The 23637-nt window shown below is 42.7% G+C and overlaps 1 protein-coding gene across 2 annotated transcripts in view; it reads right to left on the bottom strand.

The window, feature by feature from the left end:
- Positions 1–4440: 4440 nt before the first annotated feature.
- Positions 4441–23637, bottom strand: part of LOC136838113 (DDB1- and CUL4-associated factor 5-like) — an 82234-nt gene continuing 63037 nt past the window's right edge. The window contains exons 8-12 of one of the 2 annotated variants that reach the window (XM_067102953.1): positions 21707–21832; positions 14756–14996; positions 13383–13537; positions 12315–12469; positions 4441–5572 (exon numbers count right to left, since the gene is read on the bottom strand). In XM_067102953.1, the coding sequence (XP_066959054.1) occupies positions 4474–5572; positions 12315–12469; positions 13383–13537; positions 14756–14996; positions 21707–21832 (1776 nt within the window). In that variant the 3' untranslated portion in view covers positions 4441–4473. Of the gene's footprint in view, positions 5573–12314; positions 12470–13382; positions 13538–14755; positions 14997–21697; positions 21833–23637 lie in introns of both variants that reach the window. The other variant, XM_067102952.1, reaches the window with a different exon arrangement.

Genomic DNA, 23637 nt, shown 5'->3' with positions numbered 1-23637 from the left:
CGCTTAAACATCAAGAGACCAGAAGATTCCAGACAGCAGAAGGCAGGCTATTCCACATTTCAGTTGTGGCCAAGATTAGACGGTTCGTAAAATGTGCTGACGTCAGCTTCACCCTTTTATGGGGTTAGACGTGATATGAGTTCTCTCTCTCCCTACTCTTTTGCCCTACACTCTTTCTGCCTGAACTCCCATACAGTGTAGGCCTTATGCTATTCTCTTTCTCCAGAACTTCCTGGGCCTTCCTAATACTTCCAGACCCATAGCTTTCCTGACCAAGGTTCCTCATCCCTTCTCTGGAAAGGAACTGGAAGTGGAAAATAAAATTTAGGCCAAAGGCGAGGGTTGTGGAAAGAAAGATGGAAGAAAGAGATTATGAACAAAAGTACAACAACAAAATGAGAGGGGTTAGTTACAGTAGCTAGCACTTACAAAAAATCTTATCAAGTGATGCCTACAGCACGCTGCGTGAGATGTACTGATGGCACGGCTCCAATACTGGGGTCATGGAAGTGTCCAGAAGGTATTTTGACCCAATTCAGAATCTTACTTCTTGTATGGGTGGCCTGAGCAAGTTTGTTCTTGATGAAAAAATATCTCCAATAATCTTGAAGATTCAGACACAGAATTCTTTAAATAACTTGTTCCTCTGAATTTTATTTTTCAATATTAAAAGCCATTTCTCCCAAATGGGTGACACCTACACAATAAGCATACATACACTGTGCCACTCACCTCTGTCTCCAGTGCATTTTGCTACCTGCTAGGTATTAAGGCCCTTCCTTTCCAAACCTCTCTCACTCCATCTATCCAGCACTGTACTTGCAAAGTCTTCCTCTCTTTCCAATTAACATTTCTGACTCATACATACTTTCTTGTCATCAGCCTGTTGTCCTCCATTCTCTCCACATGAATGAAGCATGTGAAAACAATTAAACTCTTACGTATCTTGGCATTTCGCAACCTTTTATTTCTTCTTACACCACATATACTTTGCAAAAAATTCATCTCAACAACTTCACTCTGTTTTGATTTGTTACAAATTTCATCATTCAACCAAATCCTGCCATGAATAGACTAAAACTGACAAAGAAATGATGAATTCGTTCAACACAAACATCCAACAGTCAGTCATCATCATCATCATCGCCTCTAATACCAAGGAATGCAAAGGGCCACTGTAAAGTGTTGCCACTTGTCTCTTTCCTCTTTCCTGTGCTTTATCTCCCACAAATCTCCTCTCATCTTGAGCCTCCTCTCTCATGGTTCTTATCCAAGTAGATCTGGGTCTTCCAACTCTTCTGGTGCCCCCAGGAGTCCTGCAGGGGTAGTGCAAAGGACATGTCCAAGCCATGGACCTTATAACCACAGAGTAAAAAAATGAACTTGAATAATCGTAGCTCTAAGGGTCTGTTCTACATAAAAGAAATGCTGAATCGGCCAAAAACACAAACATTAAACAGAATTTATTATCTCAATCATAATGTCAGTACGTTGGCCAAATATCTGGCGTGATGTGAGGCTGAAACTGCGTACGAAAGATATACTGTACTTGAGTCTATTACGATCTGCATTGCTATACAGCCACAAATAATGGTATGACAATGAGACTATGTCTAGCAGAGTTTGTCGATTTGAGAATGAGGCTTCAGAAGAGTCAGACGGCAGGACAGAGCGAGAAACGATGCCATAATGAAAATGACAGTCCCATTCCCAGACAAGATAATGACAAAGGGAGATTGAGACAGTTTGGATGTGCCCTTCGCACAACCCTTGGGAGAATAACACGTGATGGCGTTGGCTTCGGACTTCCGTAGTGCCAGAATTATTGGCTGACTCAGACGTGCTCTGACGAGAACTTTGATAAATTTAAAAGGTACAATGGAGATTGCTTTTGATGACTGTGTGTGGTTCTACTGATACAAATTGTTGTTAATGTTATGTAGTGCAACACTGTGTTGCACTGAGACTTGTAAAGCAACTGCAGACAATATAAATTTTCATGAACTGTGAATAGGACCAGTATTTACAGTTGTTTTATTAAACTGACATACATGCATACCACTTCATCAGCCTCCTGAATTTTGCTTTGCAACAAGGGAGAAAAACTGCATTGGTTTCCTGACTTAACCTTAATGGTGCTAAATACAGTGAAAATGCATAAAAGATTTTTCACTACTAATAACTTTCCTAATGTAATAATGTTATGTAATGTATAATGTCTGAAAAAGTTTCACTGGAACTAAATTAAAGATTTCATGGAATGGAATATAAAATTTCGGCCAAAGGCCCAGCACTGGGACCTATGATGAGGTCATTCTGCACTGAAAGGAAAACTGAGAGGAATAAAAAGGTTTGAAAGGCATAACAGAAGGAAAAAAAACCTTTTGCAGCCGAAGCACTCTGAAACAATTGTTAGGAGAGGGTTGAGGAAGTAAGATGGAAGAAAGAGAATGTGAGCAGTGGCACAGCAAAAGGAACGAAAGGGGTCACAGCAGCTAGGGGCCATGGAAGGGACGCTGCAACGAACCCCAAGTAATGCCTACAGCGTACCGCATGAGGTTCACTGACAGCACTAGCCCCCTACAGGAGATATGGGAGGAGGCTGGAGATGAGTGGAGGTTCTTTGTGTCACACAGCATTATAGGTGACGATGATAATGATATGTAAAGTAAGGATATGACAGTCATAAGAAAGTAAGTGTTGCAGATAAGTGGGCACTTATGTATTCTTGAAAAGGTTCACAGGTACTTATGATGACTTATAAAACAAAATATTCTAATCATACACACACACAGTACATGTACCAGCTGCAAGTCCTCAATCTCCAATGTCTCCAGCAATACCAACTAATACGTGTATTGCTTGTTTGTACGGTACACGAATTTCATATTCGTGTTGCTTACAACTATCTGGGGTTTTGAAGATTCTCCTCTACTACAGAAGGCAAAACCTAACCCCAGGATATGCTACATTGTTCATACAAGGGAAGGAAACAGTATATGGACAACCTTTTCGTTTTCTGTTTAACACAGCACCTTTTAATATGGAAACAGTAATCTGATGTTACTGTGTTCGTTCACCTACAGAAAGTAAATAATTGGTATCTTTTACCAACATGAAAGAAACATCTTCATGCATTCACCTACAAAAAGTAAACAATTTTGCCTTCATTTTCCTACAAACAATGAAGAGGTGTCTTTTTTGACCTACAATAAATAAACAATTGCCTTCTTTCCACTACAAACAATGCAAGGGAATCTTCTTTTACCCAGACAAACGACAGAAGAGGAAATTCTTTCACCTTTAAAACACAACTGCTTTTATTCTAAGACAATAAACAGAAGCAATTCCTACACACATCGTACATATGAACTCCATTCATCCAAAAAACAAAAGAGCAAAACAGCGTCTTCTTTTATGCACAAACACATATCCAAAGAAGCCTCTTCTTTTAACTGGAAGCAATAAACTAAAGGCTTCTATGTACTTACCTAAAAGTGACAAAACAAAATTACCATAAAAGTAACCTCAACCATTTGAGGGTCCTCTTACAGCAAATGACGTTGACTGTAAAACAAACCTTACAAAAAAATTCAGCTCATCAATTTGACTGTTCTTTTTAATCTTTATCAATTTTTGAATATAATAAAAATGATTCAAAAGTTTTCAGCTTTTGAATAATCACCAGTCTATCTTAATAAATTTAAAGTGAGTGATAAAAAATTTTGCTGTTGCTTGATAAAAAAAAATATTTCTGTTAATTTTAAGTAGTCAATCCACGCATCTGATTTATCAGACATATTTGACTCTCAAAGAACTCAAAGATTTACGTTCTTGAATGTGGGCAGCTAATGAAGAAGAGACTAAAAGGAAGTGATGACTAGTGCAAGGAAAAAGGCAGTGCTGTAGGCTGTGTCCCCAGGGAGGCAGAAAAAAATACTGTAGCTCTCTCGTGCACACAGAGAAAATTAAACCAATAAAATAATAAATAGGTCCTTCATTTCATCTGTAAACAATACATAGTGTCGTTTTTTACCCGCTAAGAGAATGGCCTTCCTTTAAGAAAAGGGCCTTCCTTTTGGAGAATGGCCTTCTTTTTAAAAAAGAGCCTTCCTTTTACCAATGGGCCTTCCTTTTAGAGAATGTCCTTCCTTTGAGAGAAGGGCCTTCCTTTTAAAGAAGGTAATTCCTTTTAAAGAAGGACCTTCTTTTTAAAGAAAGGCCTTCCTTTTAGAGAATGGCCTTACTTTGAAAGAAGGACCTTCCTTTAAGAGAATGGCCTTCCTTTTAAAGAAGATAATTCCTTTTAAAGAGGGGCCTTCCTTTTAAAGAAAGGCCTTCCTTTTAAAGAAAGGCCTTCCTTGTAGAGAATGGCCTTCCTCTTCAACCCCACTTAATATCTTTCATGCAAAGAGGTTAACTAGATACAAAATACACAGGAGCATATAAACAATTTTAATGTATAACTGCTTTTCAAAGGTCTTCCTCGTGGTTCCTATAATTTCTAACATTATTAAGATACTGTACTCGTTTCTTGAACGCGAAAGGAACCTTCTTACTAGAATTGGCATTGTTAGAACTGTCTGTTCCGTTTGATGTCTCTAGACCATTAGTTTCCACCTCTGCACTTAACTTCCTCTTCTCGCTGTTCTCCTGGGAGAACGAGGCATCGTGGGAGATGCCGCCCTGATTCGCCCCATTCTGAATAGTCCTGTCCTCGTTTGAACTCACAGAGGGCGTGACCGAGTCCTCCTCAACGCTGTTCGGCACTGGCAAGGACGCTGGTAAGACGGGATTATTGTCTGTGTCGAACGATAACGACCCACTGTCATCAATTGATATACTGCTAATAGGTATGGCCTGGCTAACTGCGCAGTTCACTTCTAAGTCACTTTCAGGCTGACCGACACTACCGTTGCTCACATTACTAACCCCAAAGTTCAAGTCTGAAACAACGCTATCGACACTAGGTACATCTGGAATAACACTAGACTGATCTACGGTCCCGTCACTTCCCCCCCCAGACCCGTTCGCCACACTCGGATGTGCAGTCCCGTTCCGCCTCGATATCTCCACTTCTGATTCGCTGGCGTTGGAGTCCACTATCTCGGACGTGATCACGACGCGCCCGCTCCTCCTCCTGGCGTCCTCGTGGGATGAGGAGGAAGTCCCATTCTCCAGTTCACTGTCGCTGTTGCTCAGCTCCACGTGCGAACGCTTCTCCGGCCTCTGAGTTTCATCACTACTGGACCGGCTCCCTGGCGACCAGAGGTGCCTCTTCCTCTTGCTGTTGGAGCCGTTCGTCCCGACGGAACTCTGCGGCAGAGACAGAGAGAGCGCCTGCGCCTGGCCGTCAGAATCGCTGTCGTTATTGGGGTCCTGGTCGTCCGACTCCAGGTCGGAATCGACCACCATGATCGTGTAAGGTGCCATGTACCTCCTGAAGGAGTGTCTCCGCATCCCAATGCTGCTGCTGCTGCTGTTGGACAGGGTGGCATTTGGAAGCCTGTGTGATTCGCCGTTCACCTGACTCTCCTCGCTGTTCCTCTGGCTCTCCGGGTGGTACAGGTACCTGGAATAGATAGGAATCAGTGCCTGTCTCAGATAATAATAATAATAATAATAATAATAATAATAATAATAATAATAATAATAATAATAATAATAATAATAATAAACATCATTAAACAGAATGGTCAAATGGATGCCATTGAATTTATATTGCAGTTTCTCAATCTCGCCAATAAGATTCTTTGTAACAGCAAATAAATTATGTAACAGGCAGTACGTAAACTATATAAACTTATATAGTTATATAAATTATATACTTATAGAAATTTTTATACTGAAATTTATTTTTTGAATATTTACCTCTCTATTATGATAGCTGTATTCCCGCGTCAGGCAGGAGGACGGTAGAGTGGAAAGTGAACAAAAAAGTAATAGGATTGTTCAGTTTAAACCGTTTATTCACCCATCCCTTTCGGGTGATTTGAAAACCATGAAATTCCACCAAGAATAAGACACTACTTTCCTGATGATTAGCACCCATCTGCTGCTGCTGTCGCCAAGTGAGGACTAACTCATTAGGTAGCAAGACCTCTGAACAGTGCTGGAGGTTCCTTGCTAGGGATACCACTCACACACTTATGCAAGTGGGACACAAGACCTTGTGCCTAGGACAGCAGAGCAATGAGGGCAAAGGACTGAAGGCTCTCACCTAATATACAACATAGGTACCTTCATACTCCCCAAAATTTGACAACTGCCTACCTAAATGGGAAAGGTTAGAGTACAAGCTGCCCTAATTGTTCAGGATACGAGTTCCCCTGCCGTAATGAGGGGCAAAAGAGCTCTGCACAATTCACATTTGGTTTCCACATCTCGAAGATGGTGCGAGGCAAATACGAAGTTACGGCTCCACTGCGCTGCACAGACAACTTTCTCCAGAGACAGAAAGTGGCCGCTACTGCTTGCACATCAAGAAATCTCACTTTAAGCTGATGGTAAAAGAGTCGAGTCTATATCTGCATGCAATTCTCCGACCAGAGTCTTGAACAGACAAGACATACCGTTCTTTGACAAGGGTAAGTCATGTTTCCCAGGGCTGCAAAATAGGTTGTTGACATTTTGCCTGATTTCCCTAGTCCTTTGCAAATACATATAGAGAGAGCTCTGACTGGACATAGGGAAGTTCTTCCCCATGCAGTATCAAAGAGGACTGAATGGGGATCACGCAAGAGCAAGGTAGAAGATGAGACTTAAAATCACTCTTGTCCCTGAAAAGGGGCAGAAAAGAAGGACAGCTCCCTGGGTAGTACAGCCAAAGCTGACAAAAACAGTCTTCAGTGTCAAATCCTTAAGGGAGGTTGTGCCCAAGGACTCCAATGGGGGCATGCATAAATACTTTAGCACCACATCCAAATTCCAGCCCAGGGGTTAATTTGGAGACTTAGCAATACCAGTTTGGAAGGAGCGGATGGCCTCCTTAACATCCATGTTAGACAAAATATCTAGGCCAGTATGCCTCAATACAGCAGCTAACATGGATTGATACCTTTAATGACTGGAACTGAAAAAATGTCTGTTGTATCATAAGTAAAGTAAGGATTTAATGATGTTATTCACACAGGTACAGGTGCAAAAAAGCCTTCTAGTGGAGCAGCAACAACCCCTATATACTGTACTCCCCACTGTCTTTGAGACAGTGCATTAGTTGACTCCCTTCAGGAATTAAGGATAGACTTCCTGCATTCCTTTGAAAAACCTCTGGCTGATAAGAGATGGAAGAGGCTCTCTCCAAGCGGTCAGCTGAAGCATGGGGAGGTTTTGGTGAAACCTTATACCTTCTGACTGTTTGAGAAGACCTTTCCCTGGGGGAAGAAGCCTTGGGCTATCTGCCAACAGAGGCAGGGGGTCAGGGAACCATTCTCTGGGTGGCCACCAAGGGGTCACTAAAGTTGTGTATGAATTCACAGCTACAGTGAGTCACCGACTTCCGGCAGATTCAATCTTATGGCACTTTTTCAGTGCCTGAACAGCATTTTATAATGCCATAACTTGATGTTGCATCAAGTTACGGCACCAAAAGTGCTGTTGACGGAGCTGAGGGCAAAAATAGGCATAAATCTAATGGCACTTATGGCACTGTAACTTGATGCAATGTCAAGTTATGGCATCGTAAGCGCCATTGTGGAACAGATCCCCCGCTGTAAGTTGAGGAGCTACTTTTGTAGAATTTTGCTAGTACTCTTTGCATCATGGCAAAGGAGAGAAAAACATGCCTGAGGATCCTGAACTGGAGAGCAGTACTCTGGCAGGCGATTGTTGGACCTGGTGGTAAACAGGTCCATTAGAGGAGTGCCCCATAGCTTCTACAGGTACCTGCAGACTTGTGGATGCAAGGTCCATCCGGAAGTATAGAACCTGGTCCTTCCAGCTCAGTTGGTCTGCCACAATGTTAATTTTTCCTGACACAAACTCAGGTAACAGAAGGATCTTCTTTCCTCTGACGAAGAGAATGCGACTTGAAGGGCAGAACAAAGCTTCTGACTTTGTGCCTCGTTAATTGCATGCCAGCGCTGCTGAATTGTCTGAAAAGGGCGCTACCCTTTTCCCCAGTACTAGAACCTTTAATGCTAGCAGGGCCTTACACACTGCCAACATCTCTAAGTGAATGATATGGAGATCTTGTCCCTCTGTGGACCAAACCCCAGCTAAATGCCTGTCTACTGCAACAGCTCCTCAACTTTCTCATGATGCATCGGAATATAATGCGAGGGCTAGGCTTGGAGAGACACTCCAAGCAAAAGTCGAGGTTGATGGCTCCACTATCTCAAAGATGGTCTGCAACTCCCTTGAGACCTGAACTGAATGGATTCCAGCTGAACTTCCCGGTAGAATTGGCATCATTCTCAGCCTGGCACCCAGAACCAACTTCTCTAGTAATGCCATCTGCCCTAACAGGGACAACCATTCTTGGCTGGCAAGGTTGTGAAGGATAGAAACTCTTCTGGAATTAAAGAAAGTTGTCTATGCATTTCTCCTTCAGAGAAACCAAGAAATTCTTGGTGTCCAGAAGCATTCCCAGGTAACCAAGGTTCTGAGTTGGTATTAGATTGGAACTGAAACATTTATCAGTATCCCCAACATATTTATCAACTTTAAAAGAGCATCTCTTGCCCTCAGGCTTCCCTCTAAACTGGACACTGGAATCAGTCAATCCTCCAGGTAGAGAAGCATCTGAATGCCTAACAAGTGAACCCACTTGACCAACTGCAATAGGACTCTTGTAAAAACTGAGGGGCTGAGCTCAGACAAAAGTACACTGCCCAAAACTGGTACACCTTGCTCTGAAAAACAAACTATAAATATTTCCTTGAATTTGGGTGAATTAGTACATGGAAGTAAGCATCCATCACACCCACTGACACCATTCAATCCAAGACTACTTCCACAGTTCCTTTTAGTCCAAGAGAGTCTACTTCCTCTGACAAGATCTGGAACTTCTCCTTGTGAAGATAAGAGGGGAAACTCCACAGGAGAGCTGGCTAGAGGAGGCCGGGAAAGAAAAGGAATGCTGTATCCCTCCTACAGTACCTCCAGCACCCAGGGATCTGCCTCCAGATCCTGCCAAACTGAAAAGAACACAATTGTTCCCTATGCTTGACAACCACCTAAGTGAAGACATGCATGGACTCCCCATGGGAGTCTGAAACTGCTCTATCTAAGCAGCCAAGAAAAATTTGCAGGAGAGCAGAAACAATCTCATTTGCTATTCGTCTATTCCTGCTATAGCCATATCCGATAAAGGGCATCTGCCTAGTATCATAAGTCATCGCTCTCCTCTATCTCATAAAGAGGGGAAGAAAAGGGGAAGAACCTTTAGAAAAAATTTTCTGCTGGAGTAACTTAGCCACTAAGTCAAATCTCTTCAGTGCCAACTTAGCCCGTTTTGGAGACGGAAAGGGATGTGCCGTAGGTTCCAGCATAGCAATCCTAAGGGACCTTGAATCCTGAACTATTGATTCCACAAAGAAATCAGGAAATGGCTAGCACAAACCTTATTCAGTCTGAACTGCTGACGACACTACCTGCTCTTCATCGGCATCAGAGTGAAATTCACAAGCCGCAGGCTTACAGAGGGAAATCCTTGGGAAGCAGAGGTGGCCGCAGCAGAACCCCCTGCTCCATGAGATGCAAGAAGTTCTAATTCCTCCAAAAGGGAATTAAATAGGAGATAAAACCTGTTTCATACCAGAGGAATGGATGGCTCCACTTGTGCCTTGGCTCCTGGCACCCAAGAATCATATGGACAAGAAACAAAACCTTCCTGACTATTCACACCATCCTGCATTGACGCAAGGTGGCAGGAGGCAGCAAAACTGAAAATCCCAAAGGAGCTGACCTCAAAGAAACACTTGGCTGAGGAGATGATACTCCAGGATCTGTTTGATTAACAGGAGAATACGCCTAATGTCAGCACTGAAAAGCCAACCAAGAATGCCTAAGAGATACTCGAGAACTCCTAAAAGAGACTTGAGAATACTCTGAATCCTGCCTCTGAGACAGGCAAGCAGCTCAAGGCATCCAAGATGTAGAACGAGGTTGAAGAAAACACCTAGAATGCATAGGAGTAGCCCAAGTCGACAAAGAAGGGGACCGAGACTCAAAGCATGACATCTGAGAAGAGCGGGAACTACAACAAAAGTTCCTTCTTCTCTTCTGAGGCAGGCGTCAAAAGTTGATGAGAATGCCTTACAAAGGAAGGAGAATGTGGAGAAGAAATGCGTTCACACACCTGATCTCGGCTACTCGCATGTAAGACCCTCACGTTGGACAAAAAACATGAAGATGAACCTGCATAGCCAGAATGCCTGGGAGACTGAGAAGAAGAATGTGGGCACCTGGTGCCAGGCAAAAGTCTAACAGTAGAGAAGCATTCGGTGTCAGGCGAGCGCCTGCTGTCAAGCGCATGTCTGATGGCAGGCGAGCGCCTATTGGCAAGAGAGATTCTGATGCAAGGCGAGAGCCTGTGTCCAGGTGAGCGCTTGCTTCCAGGCAAACGCCTGCTGACAAGAAAGTATACAATGTCAGGCAAACACCTCCGATTGAATAATGAATCATCTTGCAAGGGAAGACTACAGGAGGAACCCGATAGGGATTGCTAGAAGTACGCGGCCTCCAGCAAGGCCTACAGGATACAAAATCGGATAATGAGTGAGTGCGCTTAACCATACCTAACACATCTACCTCCTGCCTGGCTAACAGTAGGGAAGCGTACAGTTTCCTAAGCACTCACTCCACAAACACAGTTGCAGGCACACTACAGTGTTCATGTTACCTGCAGAGTTATATAACTTGAAACAGTTTAACTTTATAGCTTTCTCTTTCATATTGTTATTACATTATAGAAACTGACACTGAATTCCCTTATTTACAATTCAATCGTCTTTAGCATTAATTTACCTAGTACTTCATCAGTCTGTTTACAGTATTTTAATCCTTGAACATTACCCTTTTCTGCTACAAGAATGTTACTGAACTAATTTTACCAAAATTCGCTTGATCTTGTCCTGTTATCTTTTGGTGACTGGGTGCCAACTTGTATGTGACACGTGCCAGGTTGGGCAGAGGAAGACGACAACGGGCACAAACTGCTTCCACTCCCAGACATACCCCACTTCCCTGTACCTCCAACAATAGAAGGAACGTCACAGGGCGTGGCTAGGGTAAGGCTAACGGGGAGGGAGGGCGCTGGCGCTTCCTCTTCCGCAAGGGGGAAACCCAAATAAGGATGAACAATTGGGCCGATAAAGCAGCAAGTACCCCTAACACTATAATTATAGCTACATTGCTTCTAACTGCCAAACTTCATATCCTGAACAATAGGGGGAGCTTTGAGAGAAAATTTTGCAGGAGAAGCATTACTAGGAAAGCAGGGAGAATGGCAAGAGCTGCTATTTGAAAGGTTGTAAAACATGAGAAACTTACTCCTAACCTCACTTCCTGTCCTACAGTTAGAAGAATCTTTTTCTGTCTTTCTTATTCTTATCCGCTTCTCATTATTTCATCTGACCAACCAATACGCTGATCTAGCGATCGTTATTCCTACATTCAACACATTGGTTGTGACCGCCATAAACTGCGGAGTAAAACTGGGTATGTACCCCTCTTCCCTTACAGACTGGAAATGATTTGTCTTTCTCCTCTCAGGAAGATATCCTACATAAAGACAAATATAAAACACAAGAAAACCCAAACCAAATTCAGCTAACGATCTAATAAACGAAATCACGTAAACACTCTCCAATGCATCCTCACAGGCCAATGACGGAGAAAACACTGAATAGAAAACTATAAATGCTCAAACCACCCAAAAGGGATGGGTGAATAGACAGTTCAGACTAAACAATCCTATTATTTTTTGTTCACTTTCCACTCTATTGTCCTCCTGTGTCATACAGCTATCATCAAAAATATTTATTTATATTCACTCACGTTTTAGTACTTCCTCTAACATTTCCTGACAGGTGAATGAAGCCAGGGGTAAAATTGTTCCATATTTATAGGAATGAAATGGAATATATAATTTAGGCTGAGTGCTGGGACCTATGATGTGGCCATTCAGCACTGAAAGGGAAACTGAGAGGAATAGAAAGGTTTGAAAGGTGTAACAGGAGGCACATCTTTTGTAGCTGAAGCACTATGAAACAACTGTCAGGAGAGGGTTGAGGAACGTAATATGGAAGAAAGGGAATATGAACAGAGGTACAGTAAAAGGAACGGAACGGATCGCAGCCTAATCTACTCACCTCCTCCGGCTCCTGTTGGCCGTGTACGAGCGGAGGAACTTCTGCGTCGTCTTCCTGTGCCGTTTCCTGAAGTATTTCCGTCTGGCGTTGGCTGCCCTCAGCTGGGCTCTCTTCTTGGCTATCATGCACATGATCCACTCACTCGCTCCCGAGACCTGGAGGGGAAACAGAGGAGAAGAAGAAGGAATGAAAAGGTCATGGAAACAATCTGTAAAAGACCAGACAACAGAAGACCCGGAGGGGAAACAGAGGAGAAGAAGAAGGAATGAAAAGGTAATGGAAACAATCTGTAAAAGACCTGACAACAGAAGACCCGGAGGGGAAACAGAGCAGAAGAAGAAGGAATGAAAAGGTCATGGAAACAATCTGTAAAAGACCAGACAACAGAAGACCCGGAGGGGAAACGAAGGAGAAGGAATGAAAAGGTAAGAGAAACTGAATGAAAGTTAAGTGAAACAATCTATAAAAGATCCTACGATGGAAAACCAGAAGAGGAAACAAAGAAAGCTTGAAAAGGTAAGAGAAACAGAATAAAAAGGTAAGAGAAATAGAATGAGAGAAATAGAATGAAAAGGTAAGTGAAACAATCTATAGAATAGAATGTAGAATTTAGGCCAAAGGCGGAGCACTGGGACCCAGGATGAGCTCACTCAGCACAGAAAGGGAAACTGAGAGGAATAAAAAGGTTTGAGAGGCATAACAGAAGGAAAAAAACCTTCTGCAGTTGAAGCACTATGGAACAATTGTTAGGAGAGGGTTGAAGAAGTAAGATGGAAGAAAGAGAACAGAGTATAAATGGAAATACAGTAAAAGGGATGAAAGGGGTTGTAAAAGCTAGGGGCCATGGAAGGGATGATGCAAAGAACCATAAGTATTGCCCACAGTGCACCGCATGAAGTACACTGAAGGCACTACTCCCCCTACAGGAGGAAACAATCTATACAAGACCCGACTGTGGAAGACCTGAATGGAAAACAAAGAAGGAATGAGAAGGTAAAAGATACAACAACAGAAGACCTCAGGCTCGAATCTTTGGCTCGAAAACCGACCGAGATAAATCGCTCTCACCTTATTGGCCTCGTCCTCTTCCTCTTCCTCATCTTCGTCATCGTCTTTGCGGTCCCGAGCACTTCTTCGAGAGCTGTTGTTCGCCGAAGCTGAGCTCTGGGGTGCCCTGCGAACTTCCCGGGAACTCCTTCCGGCGTGCCTCTGACCGCCAGGCCCTGGGGTGAATGGCAAAATGATTTTGATATATCGTGCGGAATAGTCTTATGATTTTGATGGGAAATCTTTATCAATCACTGATATTCTTAAGTTAAATGGAAGTTCAGTTATATAGTTAACAATTACAAAGCTACATAGTTATATACAGTAATGACCCCGTATTCGCGTTCTCATGATTCACGGACTTGCCTATTTGCGGGTTTCTTTATTTTAATAGTTTCATCACAAAAAGTGCATTTAGTCACGAAAAGGATATGAAAATACAGCAAGTTTTGAATATTTCTCAGTGAAAAATACAGCGAATGGGTGAATTTTCCACAAATAATGTGTATATATGTTCCATAGATTTGTTAGTTATAAATGATTTGTTTAACCAGAGGTCTGGTATTTTGTGGAGGAGGAAATGACAAAATTTTCAAAGTAATTTGTATTTTTCCTGACTGTACAAACCTGAGGTCTTTACAGTTAAATGCCCACCTCATGCCACCCCTCAATCTGATACCTGGGCTGAAAGGCAGAGTGAATGCTTATCATCCGGGCGGGGGTTACTCCCACCAGTCAGACAGTAGTTAACTACCTAACCACCTTGTTTTAAAGTTAAGCAGCCATTTCCAGCTGTGCTGAAGCATGTTCCAAATGCAAAGACCTCAGATTTGTATAGTTAGGAAAAATACAAATTACTTTGAAAATTTTCATTTCTAAGGGTAATGCTGTACGATGACTTTGAAAAGATATTAAAGTGTTCTGGGATGAAAGTTTAATGTATAATTGGTTTAGGATGATAGCTAAAGGTATAATTGGCATTTGAACTATTAAAAGAGGCTGTTATAAACATTTTTTAAGGGGTCTTTGGTGTCTGAACTATTAAAATATGCAGTTACAAGCATTTTTAGTAGGGTGTCAAGTATTCGTGGATTTCAGTGATTCACAGGTGGTTGTGGTCCCTATCTCCCGCAAATCCTAGGGGTTGACTGTACAAGGAAAACTGAGAGGAATAACAGAAAGCATTGAAAAGGAAACTGAAAGGAATAAAAACATAACATAAAGGATTGAGAGATAACTGAGAGGAATAAAAATGTAATAGAAAGGATAGAAAGGGAAACCGAGAGGAACAATCAAAAGGATTGAATGGGAAGCTGAATAGACTAATAGAAAGGTCTGAAAGGGATACCAAAAGGAACAAAAGAACGGAGGCCTGAGAGAAGAACAAACTTTACCGCGGGTGGAGGGGTCATTGTCGTCGTCCGACTGGGAAGTCACGGCAGAAGACTGTGTGGCCTCTTCTGTATCTTCCTCCTCCGGACTGACCATCTGCTGCATCTCGAGGTCCTCCTGGTCATCCGAGAGGTCCGTGTTTGAGGTCCAGCCCTCCAGCTCCCGCTGGACGAGGGAGTCAAAGAATGCCATCATCCTGGGGTCCTCATCTGTGCTCCCGTGGCTGTAGTCGTGATTGACATCCTGTATAGGGGTGAGAGAGAGGTATTCGAGACTAGTGATAAATGAATTTCTCTCTAGTCTAAATAGGCCTTTTGATTTAACACTTATTTTACATTTTAGAAATATGGCGCAGTACAATAAACTGAAAAAAATTCCCTTTCTGCACAAAAACAATCTGCAATTTTCACTGAAAAAAGTCCCTTCCTACTTAAAGAAAAACCTGCAATTCTAACCCTCAATGAATCCATAGGCCTGATTATCTGTCAGTTTTATAAATTTAATAATTGTATTATTTTGTTATTTTCATGAAATGGATTAGTGAAGTAGGTGTAGGGGTTATACGTTTAAGAAATGTGGACAAAGTACGCTGTTAATATGTTATTGGGTGTTTGTAAGGGCAGTTCTCATTCTGTCTGGAATGGCGCAATGGTTGTTGTTGTGACATCATAAGAAGTACGGTACTTGGGGAAACGGTGATGTGAAGGAAGTCAGGAGTTAGAGGCGGGGAGGAAAGGTTGTGAGCGCTCTCGTTTGCGGTTTGTTGGTCAGTTCATAAGTCTTTCTTTTGTTTGTTGGGGTCGTGAGCTGGCTTGGGGGAGCAGTGCAACGGGAACAGGTGTAAATTGAGTAACTGTTGCATATTGGTCGGGCTGGGTGTTTATTCAAGTGGTAGTGTTTGACTCTCTGAATGGCCAATGAAGAATTAGAGGAATTTATTTCTGGTGACAGAAATTCATTTCTTGTCATAATGTGGTTCAGATTCCACAATAAGCTGTAGGTCCCGTTGCTAGGTAACCAGTTGGTTCTTAGCCACGTAAAATAAATCTAATCCTTCGGCCCCGAACAAGGAGGGCTGTTAATCAGCTCAGTGGTCTGGTTAAACTAAGATATAGTTTATTCAAGTGGTAGCAGAGCATGGCTAGTCAGAAGTGAAGGTATCTGACAGTAAGCATTTGGGAATGGAATGGAAGTGGAGGAGAGTGTCCTAGATTTAGCGGGATACAGGGCGAACATAAAGGATGGAGAGGACAAGTTGAAGATTGGCTTGTGATGTGTGGAGAGGAAGAGAAATACCTGGGGATAGAGATAAGAATGAGTTTAAAAGGACAAATACCTGGGGATAGAGATAAGAATGAGTTTGAAAGGACAAGCTTTAGAAGTGAAAGAAGGGGTAGATAGAGAAGAACTGAAGGATAAAGAGGGTTCAAAGATATTATCCAAACTAGATAAAGTATATCTAAAAGGTACTCTAATGGAAAATTCCAGTAAAATGAAAAATTATTTTAAGACAAAAAGAGAATCTAGTGAAAAGATCAGAGACTTTATAACTGGGTATGAGAAGGCAGAATCAGAGTGTAGCAAAGGGTTTTCATGTATTAGAACAAGCGAGTCTCACAGACAATAAAAAACAAATGGCTGAATGGGAAAAAGATGCTCCTACATGCAATGCCAAAATCTTAAAATTTTGATTGACAATAATTAAATTGAAAGATCGGATTTGCTATACATCAGATGTAAAAACTTAATATTTACAAGGTGATGAAATACAGAGAGAGGTATATTTAAAACCACCTAGTGAACATGGTTGGAGTGGATTATGGAAACTGAAAAAAAACTGTTGATGGGCTCAAGGATGCAGCAAAGGCATGGTATTGTAAGGTGATAATAGTGGTGGAGGAGCTTAAAGGTGAGAGAAGTAAATTAGAACTTAATATATTCTTTTGGAGTAAAGACAATAAACTGAATGGTGTCTTATGTAAAAAAAAAAAAAAAGTAGATGGTTTTTGTTGTGGAGGAACTGAAGGATTTTTAAAGGAAACAATTGGGGAATTGAAAGGGAAATTGCAAGTAGGAGAACAAGAAAGTGCTAGTTTTAAGTATATAAGAGCAATGGTAGAGCAAAACAAAAATAGAATTTGTCTTAATCAATGGCAGTGTATCATGATTTTTAAAAGTACATTGTATTTTCCTAACTACACAAACCTGAGGTCCTTTACATTAGGAATTATTTACGGTGAAGCTGGACACAGCTGTTAAACTCTTGAACAAGGTGGTTAAGCAGTAACTACTATCAGGCAGGCGGGAATACCCACCAGCTTGCCTTTCGGCCTAGGTTTCAGATTGAGGGGTGGCATGAGGTGGGCATAAAAATGTGATGTGACCTCAGGTTTGTATAATTAGGAAAAATACAATTTACTTTTAAATTTTGATTTGTTCTGATGTGATATACAGTACAAACCATTGGTCCTTTACATTAGGAAGACTCACTGGTTGGAGGGAGGAATCTGAATGAGTCTCTTGAACTGACTAGAGTTCTGTACACCTGGGCTACTCCTCCTGGCCTAAAGAGCGAGGAGGAGTACCGTGCCTCTGAAATATTGATTGGAGTGTAGGAACTGCAAGATCAAATGTCAGATATTGGACCTTTTCGCATGAGTGAGGAAACATAACTCATATGAAATACGATGGGAAGAATCTAAGAGTCAGAGGCAGTAAGGAAAAGCTGAGATAGGGTTTCCCTTATTGTCAGAGCCCCCTTCCTCCCCTTGCTAAAGGAAGGAGCAGAATTGCTTCTATGATTCTATAAGAAAAACAGAACGGGTGCTTGATGTGTAGTCTTACCGCATCAGACGCCAGATCCAGCAAGTGTTGGTTCGAGTCCTATTCTCATCCCGAAAGAGAAATAGGAGGACGAGGATGGAGGAGGAAGAGAGGCCAGTCACTCTTGGGATCCTTCTCTCTTCCAGAACCAACACCTTAGGCAAGATGCTTCTCATCCTCTTGAAGGAGCCGGGTAAGAAAACACAACTTGTTGAGCAGCCACTACAGGACCAAGGAAAAAAGATTCCAAGGGCCTGTGGGCAAGACCGAAGGTAGAAGATAAAAGTATGGTCTGTGTGACCACATCTTGCTTCCAGACCAACAAAAACTTCTGGAATGCGAGGGATGGACCAAGCCATTGACTTCATGGGCTCTCAGGTGGAAAATACCAGTATCATCGTCACCAGCTGCCAAGTACTTTCTTCGATTGCTTCACGAGGCCAGGAGAAAGATGTGTCCTTAGACACTTGTTCCTTAGGAGAGATAGTACTAGCAAAATCATCGATGACATCCAGGTTAGGAATATAGAGACTTTTCAGAAAATACCACAACTCCCTAATAGAACAAAGTAATCATTGGTCTAGATCACTGATACACAGTCCAAGGAGGAGGGGAACAAGGACTCAAACCTGACAATAGATGCTGATGGATTCGCAGTCCACTACGACATCCGAGGAGTCGAGGTATTGATCCCCTTCACCTGTTCTTCCATCTTCTATGCCAAGTCCAGAGCAAAATGAGAGATGGTCCTAAGAGGGAACATCTCTGTCTGACGACTCTCTTAACGGAGCATACAGAGCACAGGACAGAACCCTAAACGAGTCACATGCTACCCAGGGATCAGTTCCTTGGGACAGCAATCAGAAGTGGACAGGGCGTAACTCGTCCCCTGTGAACTAGCACTAATTTCCCGAACTCTAAACTCCTTCAAGGCTGAGGATACACTCGAGAAGAAGGTTTAACGGGGGAATTCTGTCCGCTATCCTGCATGCTCGAACCCTAAGGTTCAAGACATGAGGATGAAACCCGGCCAAGCAACCAAAGCAGCTGGCAGGCAGTATCGAGATACCTGGGCATCTCGGCCTGAGACACCCAGGTCTCGACACTTTCTATCGTCCTGTGCCTCTTACCAGGAGAGCGCTCATGATTTATAGAATTCGAGCGACCTACGAGACTTCCAAAAATCGGGAGAGGCTGCTTTTGGTTTCCTATGAAATCAAAAAGAGCCAGGCACAGAGCCAGCCTTAGACGCAGACTTCTAAGACTAGCACCAAGGGGACGGCCTCTCAAGGCCGCGCTCTTTCGCCCCCCCCAAAACGCGAGATCCCAGGGGAGAATGCAAATCGGTTTTTGCCAGAGGGCGATTCCTCAAGGGAACCTCTTCCCTGCTTTCTCTGGCATTCAGACCGATAGGATCAAGACACAAGGCTGGGAACCCGACCGAGCACTGGTAAGCACTCGGGGAGCGCTTGTAGTGCTGGCAGGAAGAGCCAAGACACCTGGGTGCCTTGGCCCTATCTCTAGCACTGCTCCCGACCTGGGCCAGGGAGAGTACTCTCCAGACCAGATCGGGATACTTGATATTCCACAGAATCTTGGGCACTCAGAGCGGCTCGCGAACAAGCGTCTCAAGCAGTACCTGTCTTAGAGGCGGGACCTCTAGGACTGGGAACGGGATCGCTAACCTAGGTCTGCTCGCCCACAGTTCCCGAAACACAAAACCCAGTATATGTGAATTGGTTCCCAAACCCAAAGGTTGGGAAGAGCCAACAAGAGACCTACGGCCTCCTCGGAAGGAAGCAGTCCCTAGTGCCCAAAATACTTCAAGGGGGAAGAAGCAGCATTCCTCTCCTTTGGCCAACGGAGGTCTATCCAGTTTCCCAGGACCCCCTCGAATCTCAGGAGAGGAAGAGAAGAGGCAGCTTAAGATAAAATTGAAGATAAGCTGAAGAAAACGGCGGCTACCTCCACGGGGCGACTCCCTTCGCCTTCACACCAACATCTTCTACAAGATTGTGGACACGAAACATCGTAACCTCTAGGGCAGCTGTGCAGGATCACAACAGAAGCAACCCAGGACACCACCACCAGGAGAAGCATCGGGTGCGATCAAGACAGCTGATGCAGGAGCTACAGAAGCGGTTCGGAAAGCAGGAGCTACAGCAACAGCCAGGAACGTCACATAAATGTCACTAGCAGCGACAGGAACGATCAGGACGGCTGCGGCAGGAGACCAGGAAGAGCCACCCAGAGACTGTCGCCGAGTCAACAAGAGCATAACACAGGAAACAGCAGGAGCAGACAGACAACAGATACGCCAGAGGCAGTGCCACAGCATACATGAAGGCCAGCAATGACAGCGATCGATCCACGTTGGCAGGAACAGTCGGAATGATCCTGACGTGGAACTATGCCTTTCCAACCAGGTACTGTGGTCAATCCCGAAGCAATACTGTATGAACGTCAGGACTCCTTCAAGCAAAGATATACCAAACTGAGATATCCAGCAAACCACTGCTGCACCTACAATGCTCACTGTCAACCTGTGTAAAAGCAAAGATGATTAGAAAGGGAGGCTCCTCTCGCTCCAAGGGAAACTGCCCTATGAAGCAAGAGGAGTCCCCTGAGAAGAGGTCGCCCAACAGGCTCCCACCTCACGGTCTTCGCCCGATGAGCAAGCAAAGAGGGCAAAGGAGAGATACACGCCTGCAACCCACCTCCCCCGCAACTCTTCCACAGCGCGGGCTGCGAAAAACAACACTTAGCACAAGTAGAGATGGAGTCATGCCCTTGTACACGGAGGGCATAAGACCAAGAAGGGGAGCGAACCTCAGTATCTAATCAAAGGGCTACTGGGAGAGAAGCCTTGCCACTCGGTTACGCCTCTCTAATACGCCCTTGGCCGTCAAACCCAAGACATAGACACAGGGGAACGACGGCCTATGCAAGGTTATCACAAATCGTGGGTTTGTATTAATAAATATCAAACACGCACAAATTATACACAAAAATACAGAAAGATCCCACCGGGATAAATAAAGAGCTTAACAACAGTCAGGCAAAGAGATCCGAAAACATGTCTGCAACGCATGACGACTGAAAGCAAACGGGAACGTTTACATCCGGGCAGGCAGGTATTCCGCATACCTGACGGTAGTTACTGCCTAACCACCTTGCTCAAGAGTTTAACGGCCGTGTCCAGCTTTGCCGTAAGTAATTCCTAATGTAAAGGATTGATGGTTTGTATATCGTGTCGGTACAAATATAAATTCTATAACAGAACCAGAAGCTAGAAGATTTACAGGTAATAGAGTATTAGGACAAAAGGAGTTAACAGAATACAGTACATATAGATCAGTGGTGGGACAGTTGACTCGGGTATGGCTACATACCACGCCAGAAATACCATACGATGTTAGTGAATTAAGTAAAGCTTTTAAAGAAGGAACAAGTTAGGAGAAGAAAACGTTGGGGGGAGGGAGGAGGGAGGAGATAAGAGTGATTATCTGTCAGTTTTATAAATTTAATAATCATTACAGGGAGTCTCCGGTTATCAGCAGGGGTTCCACAATGATGGCAAGACGATATGCGAAAATCGCAGATACCTGAAAATAGCGATTTTTGGCACTTATCGGTGCTGAAAAGCAGAAATTGGTGCATATCAGCACCGAAAATAACTACTTTCGTCGCTAGACAAGCGCCGTAAAACTGGATCGTTGATAACCGGGGACTGCCTTGTTATTTTGTTGTTTTCATTAAATGGACTAGTGAAGTAGGTGCAGGCATTATAAATTTAAGAAATGTAGACAAAGTACGCTGTTAACGTTATTGGATGTTTGTAAGGGCAGTCCTCTCATTCTGTTTGGAATGGCACAATGGTTGTTGTTGTGACATCATAAGACGCACGGTAGTTGGGGAAACGGTGATGGACGGAAGTCAGGAGTTAGTGGCGGGGACGAAAGGTTGTAAGCACTCTTGTTTGTAGTTTGTTAGATTGTGCGTAAGTCTTTCTTTTGTTTGTTGGGGTCATGAGCTGGCTTGGGGAAGCAGTGCAACGGGAACAGGTGTAAATTGAGTGACTGTTGCATGTTGGTTGGGCAGGGTGTTTATTCAAGGCCTACCCTAAATACCTGTCCACTCTCCATGACAAGGCCAATGTATTCCTCGTACGTGTAGACCCTCCGGCTCATGAAGTTTCTGCAGGACTTTGTCTGAAGGCTCCCTTTGCTCCCTGGCAAGGACACTCCGCTCCACAGCTGAAAAATTAATTGAACTGATTAAATATTAGGATTAAATATTAGAAATCCCACTTAAAGAACGAGTAACAAATTAGAACCAAGTATCAGAACCTCCGTCACTTTGAATAAGCATTTTTCGAGCAAATCTCTGAATGTTTTCGTTCAAACTGCAAGTAGTGTTGAAAGTAACATCTCTACTTAATGGAAACTTTTGGGGGATGGCCTTTCTCATAAGTAACGAAGACTGTGTCATAGTCTGCACTTGAGTAATTCTAGACTTCTGATAAGTAACAAAGACCCTATATTATAGTCTACACTCGAGTAATTCTAGATTTCTGATAAGTAACAAAGACCCTATATTATACTCTGCACTTGAGTAATTCTAGACTTCTGATAAGTAACAAAGACCCTATATTATAGTCTACACTTGAGTAATTCTAGATTTCTGATAAGTAACAAAGACCCTATATTATACTCTGCACTTGAGTAATTCTAGACTTCTGATAAGTAACAAAGACCCTATAATATACTCTGCACTTGAGTAATTCTAGATTTCTGATAAGTAACAATGACCCTACATTACATCATAGACTGCCCCTGAATATTTTCTAGACTTCTGATAAGGAACAAAATTCATCAGGTAACTAAGACCCTGCGTTGACTATTTTCTAGAGATCTCACAGCAAACAGCAACTCCACACAGTTCCTAACCTAAACTAACCTGTACTTTTTACTGAACTTTTCATTTACAAGATTTAACTTGAAATATATCATCTAAACTTGTAGCAAAATAAAAATTAATTATAATTACTTAGCTGATACATATGGATTGTGGTCTGTTAAGTTTAAGGATCACTTATGGCTGAATTCAAGAAAATTTGAGCCCCAAAGCCATTCAAGCAAAAAAAGGGAGTTGGAGTGGTTGGACAAGATGGAAGAAAGAGAATGTGAATGGAGGTCGAGTATAAGCTATGGGCCAAAGGGACATTGCAAGCAACCTTTGGTAATGCCTACAGTGCAGTACAGGAGATTGCTATATTAGAAAGGGGTTATTTAGATCAAATCTCTGAATGTATTAGTGTTTTATCAGTAAGGAATGCAATAGAAAATTAAGCTTCTTGAATGTAATAAAATGTAAAATATTGGCCAAATGATAATGGGAAACTAAGAGGAATAAAAGGTTTCAAAGGGAAACTGAGAGGAATAAAAGGTCTGAAAGGGAAACTGAGAGGAATAAATAGGTTTGAAAGGGAAACTGACAGGAATAAAAGGTTTGAAAGGGAAACTAAGAGGAATAAAAAGGTTTGAAAGGGAAACTGAGAGGAATAAAAGGTTTAAAGGGAAACTAAGAGGAATAAAGGGTTTGAAAAGGAAACTAAGAGGAATAAAAGGTTTCAAAGGGAAACTGAGAGGAATAAAAGGTCTGAAAGGGAAACTGAGAGGAATAAAAAGGTTTGAAAGGGAAACTGCGAGGAATAAAAGGTTTGAAAGGGAAACTAAGAGGAATAAAAAGGTTTGAAAAGGGAAACTGAGAGGATTAAAAGGTTTGAAAGGGAAACTAAAAGGAATAAAAGGTTTGAAAGGGAAACAGAGAAATAAAAAGGTTTGAAAGGGAAACAGAGGAATAAAAAGGTCTGAAAGGGAAACTGAGAGGAATAAAAAGGTTTGAAAGGGAAAATGAGAGGAATAAAAGGGTTGAAAGGGAAACAGAGAAATAAAAAGGTCTGAAAGGGAAATTGAGAGAAATAAAAAGGTTTGAAAGGAAACAGAGAAATAAAAAGGTTTGAAAGGGAAACACAGAGAAATAAAAAGGTTTGAAAGGG

The sequence above is a fragment of the Macrobrachium rosenbergii genome, unplaced genomic scaffold (assembly GCF_040412425.1).
Source record: "Macrobrachium rosenbergii isolate ZJJX-2024 unplaced genomic scaffold, ASM4041242v1 171, whole genome shotgun sequence".
Taxonomy (NCBI): domain Eukaryota; kingdom Metazoa; phylum Arthropoda; class Malacostraca; order Decapoda; family Palaemonidae; genus Macrobrachium; species Macrobrachium rosenbergii.
This window is presented reverse-complemented; position numbering and strand designations above follow the sequence as displayed.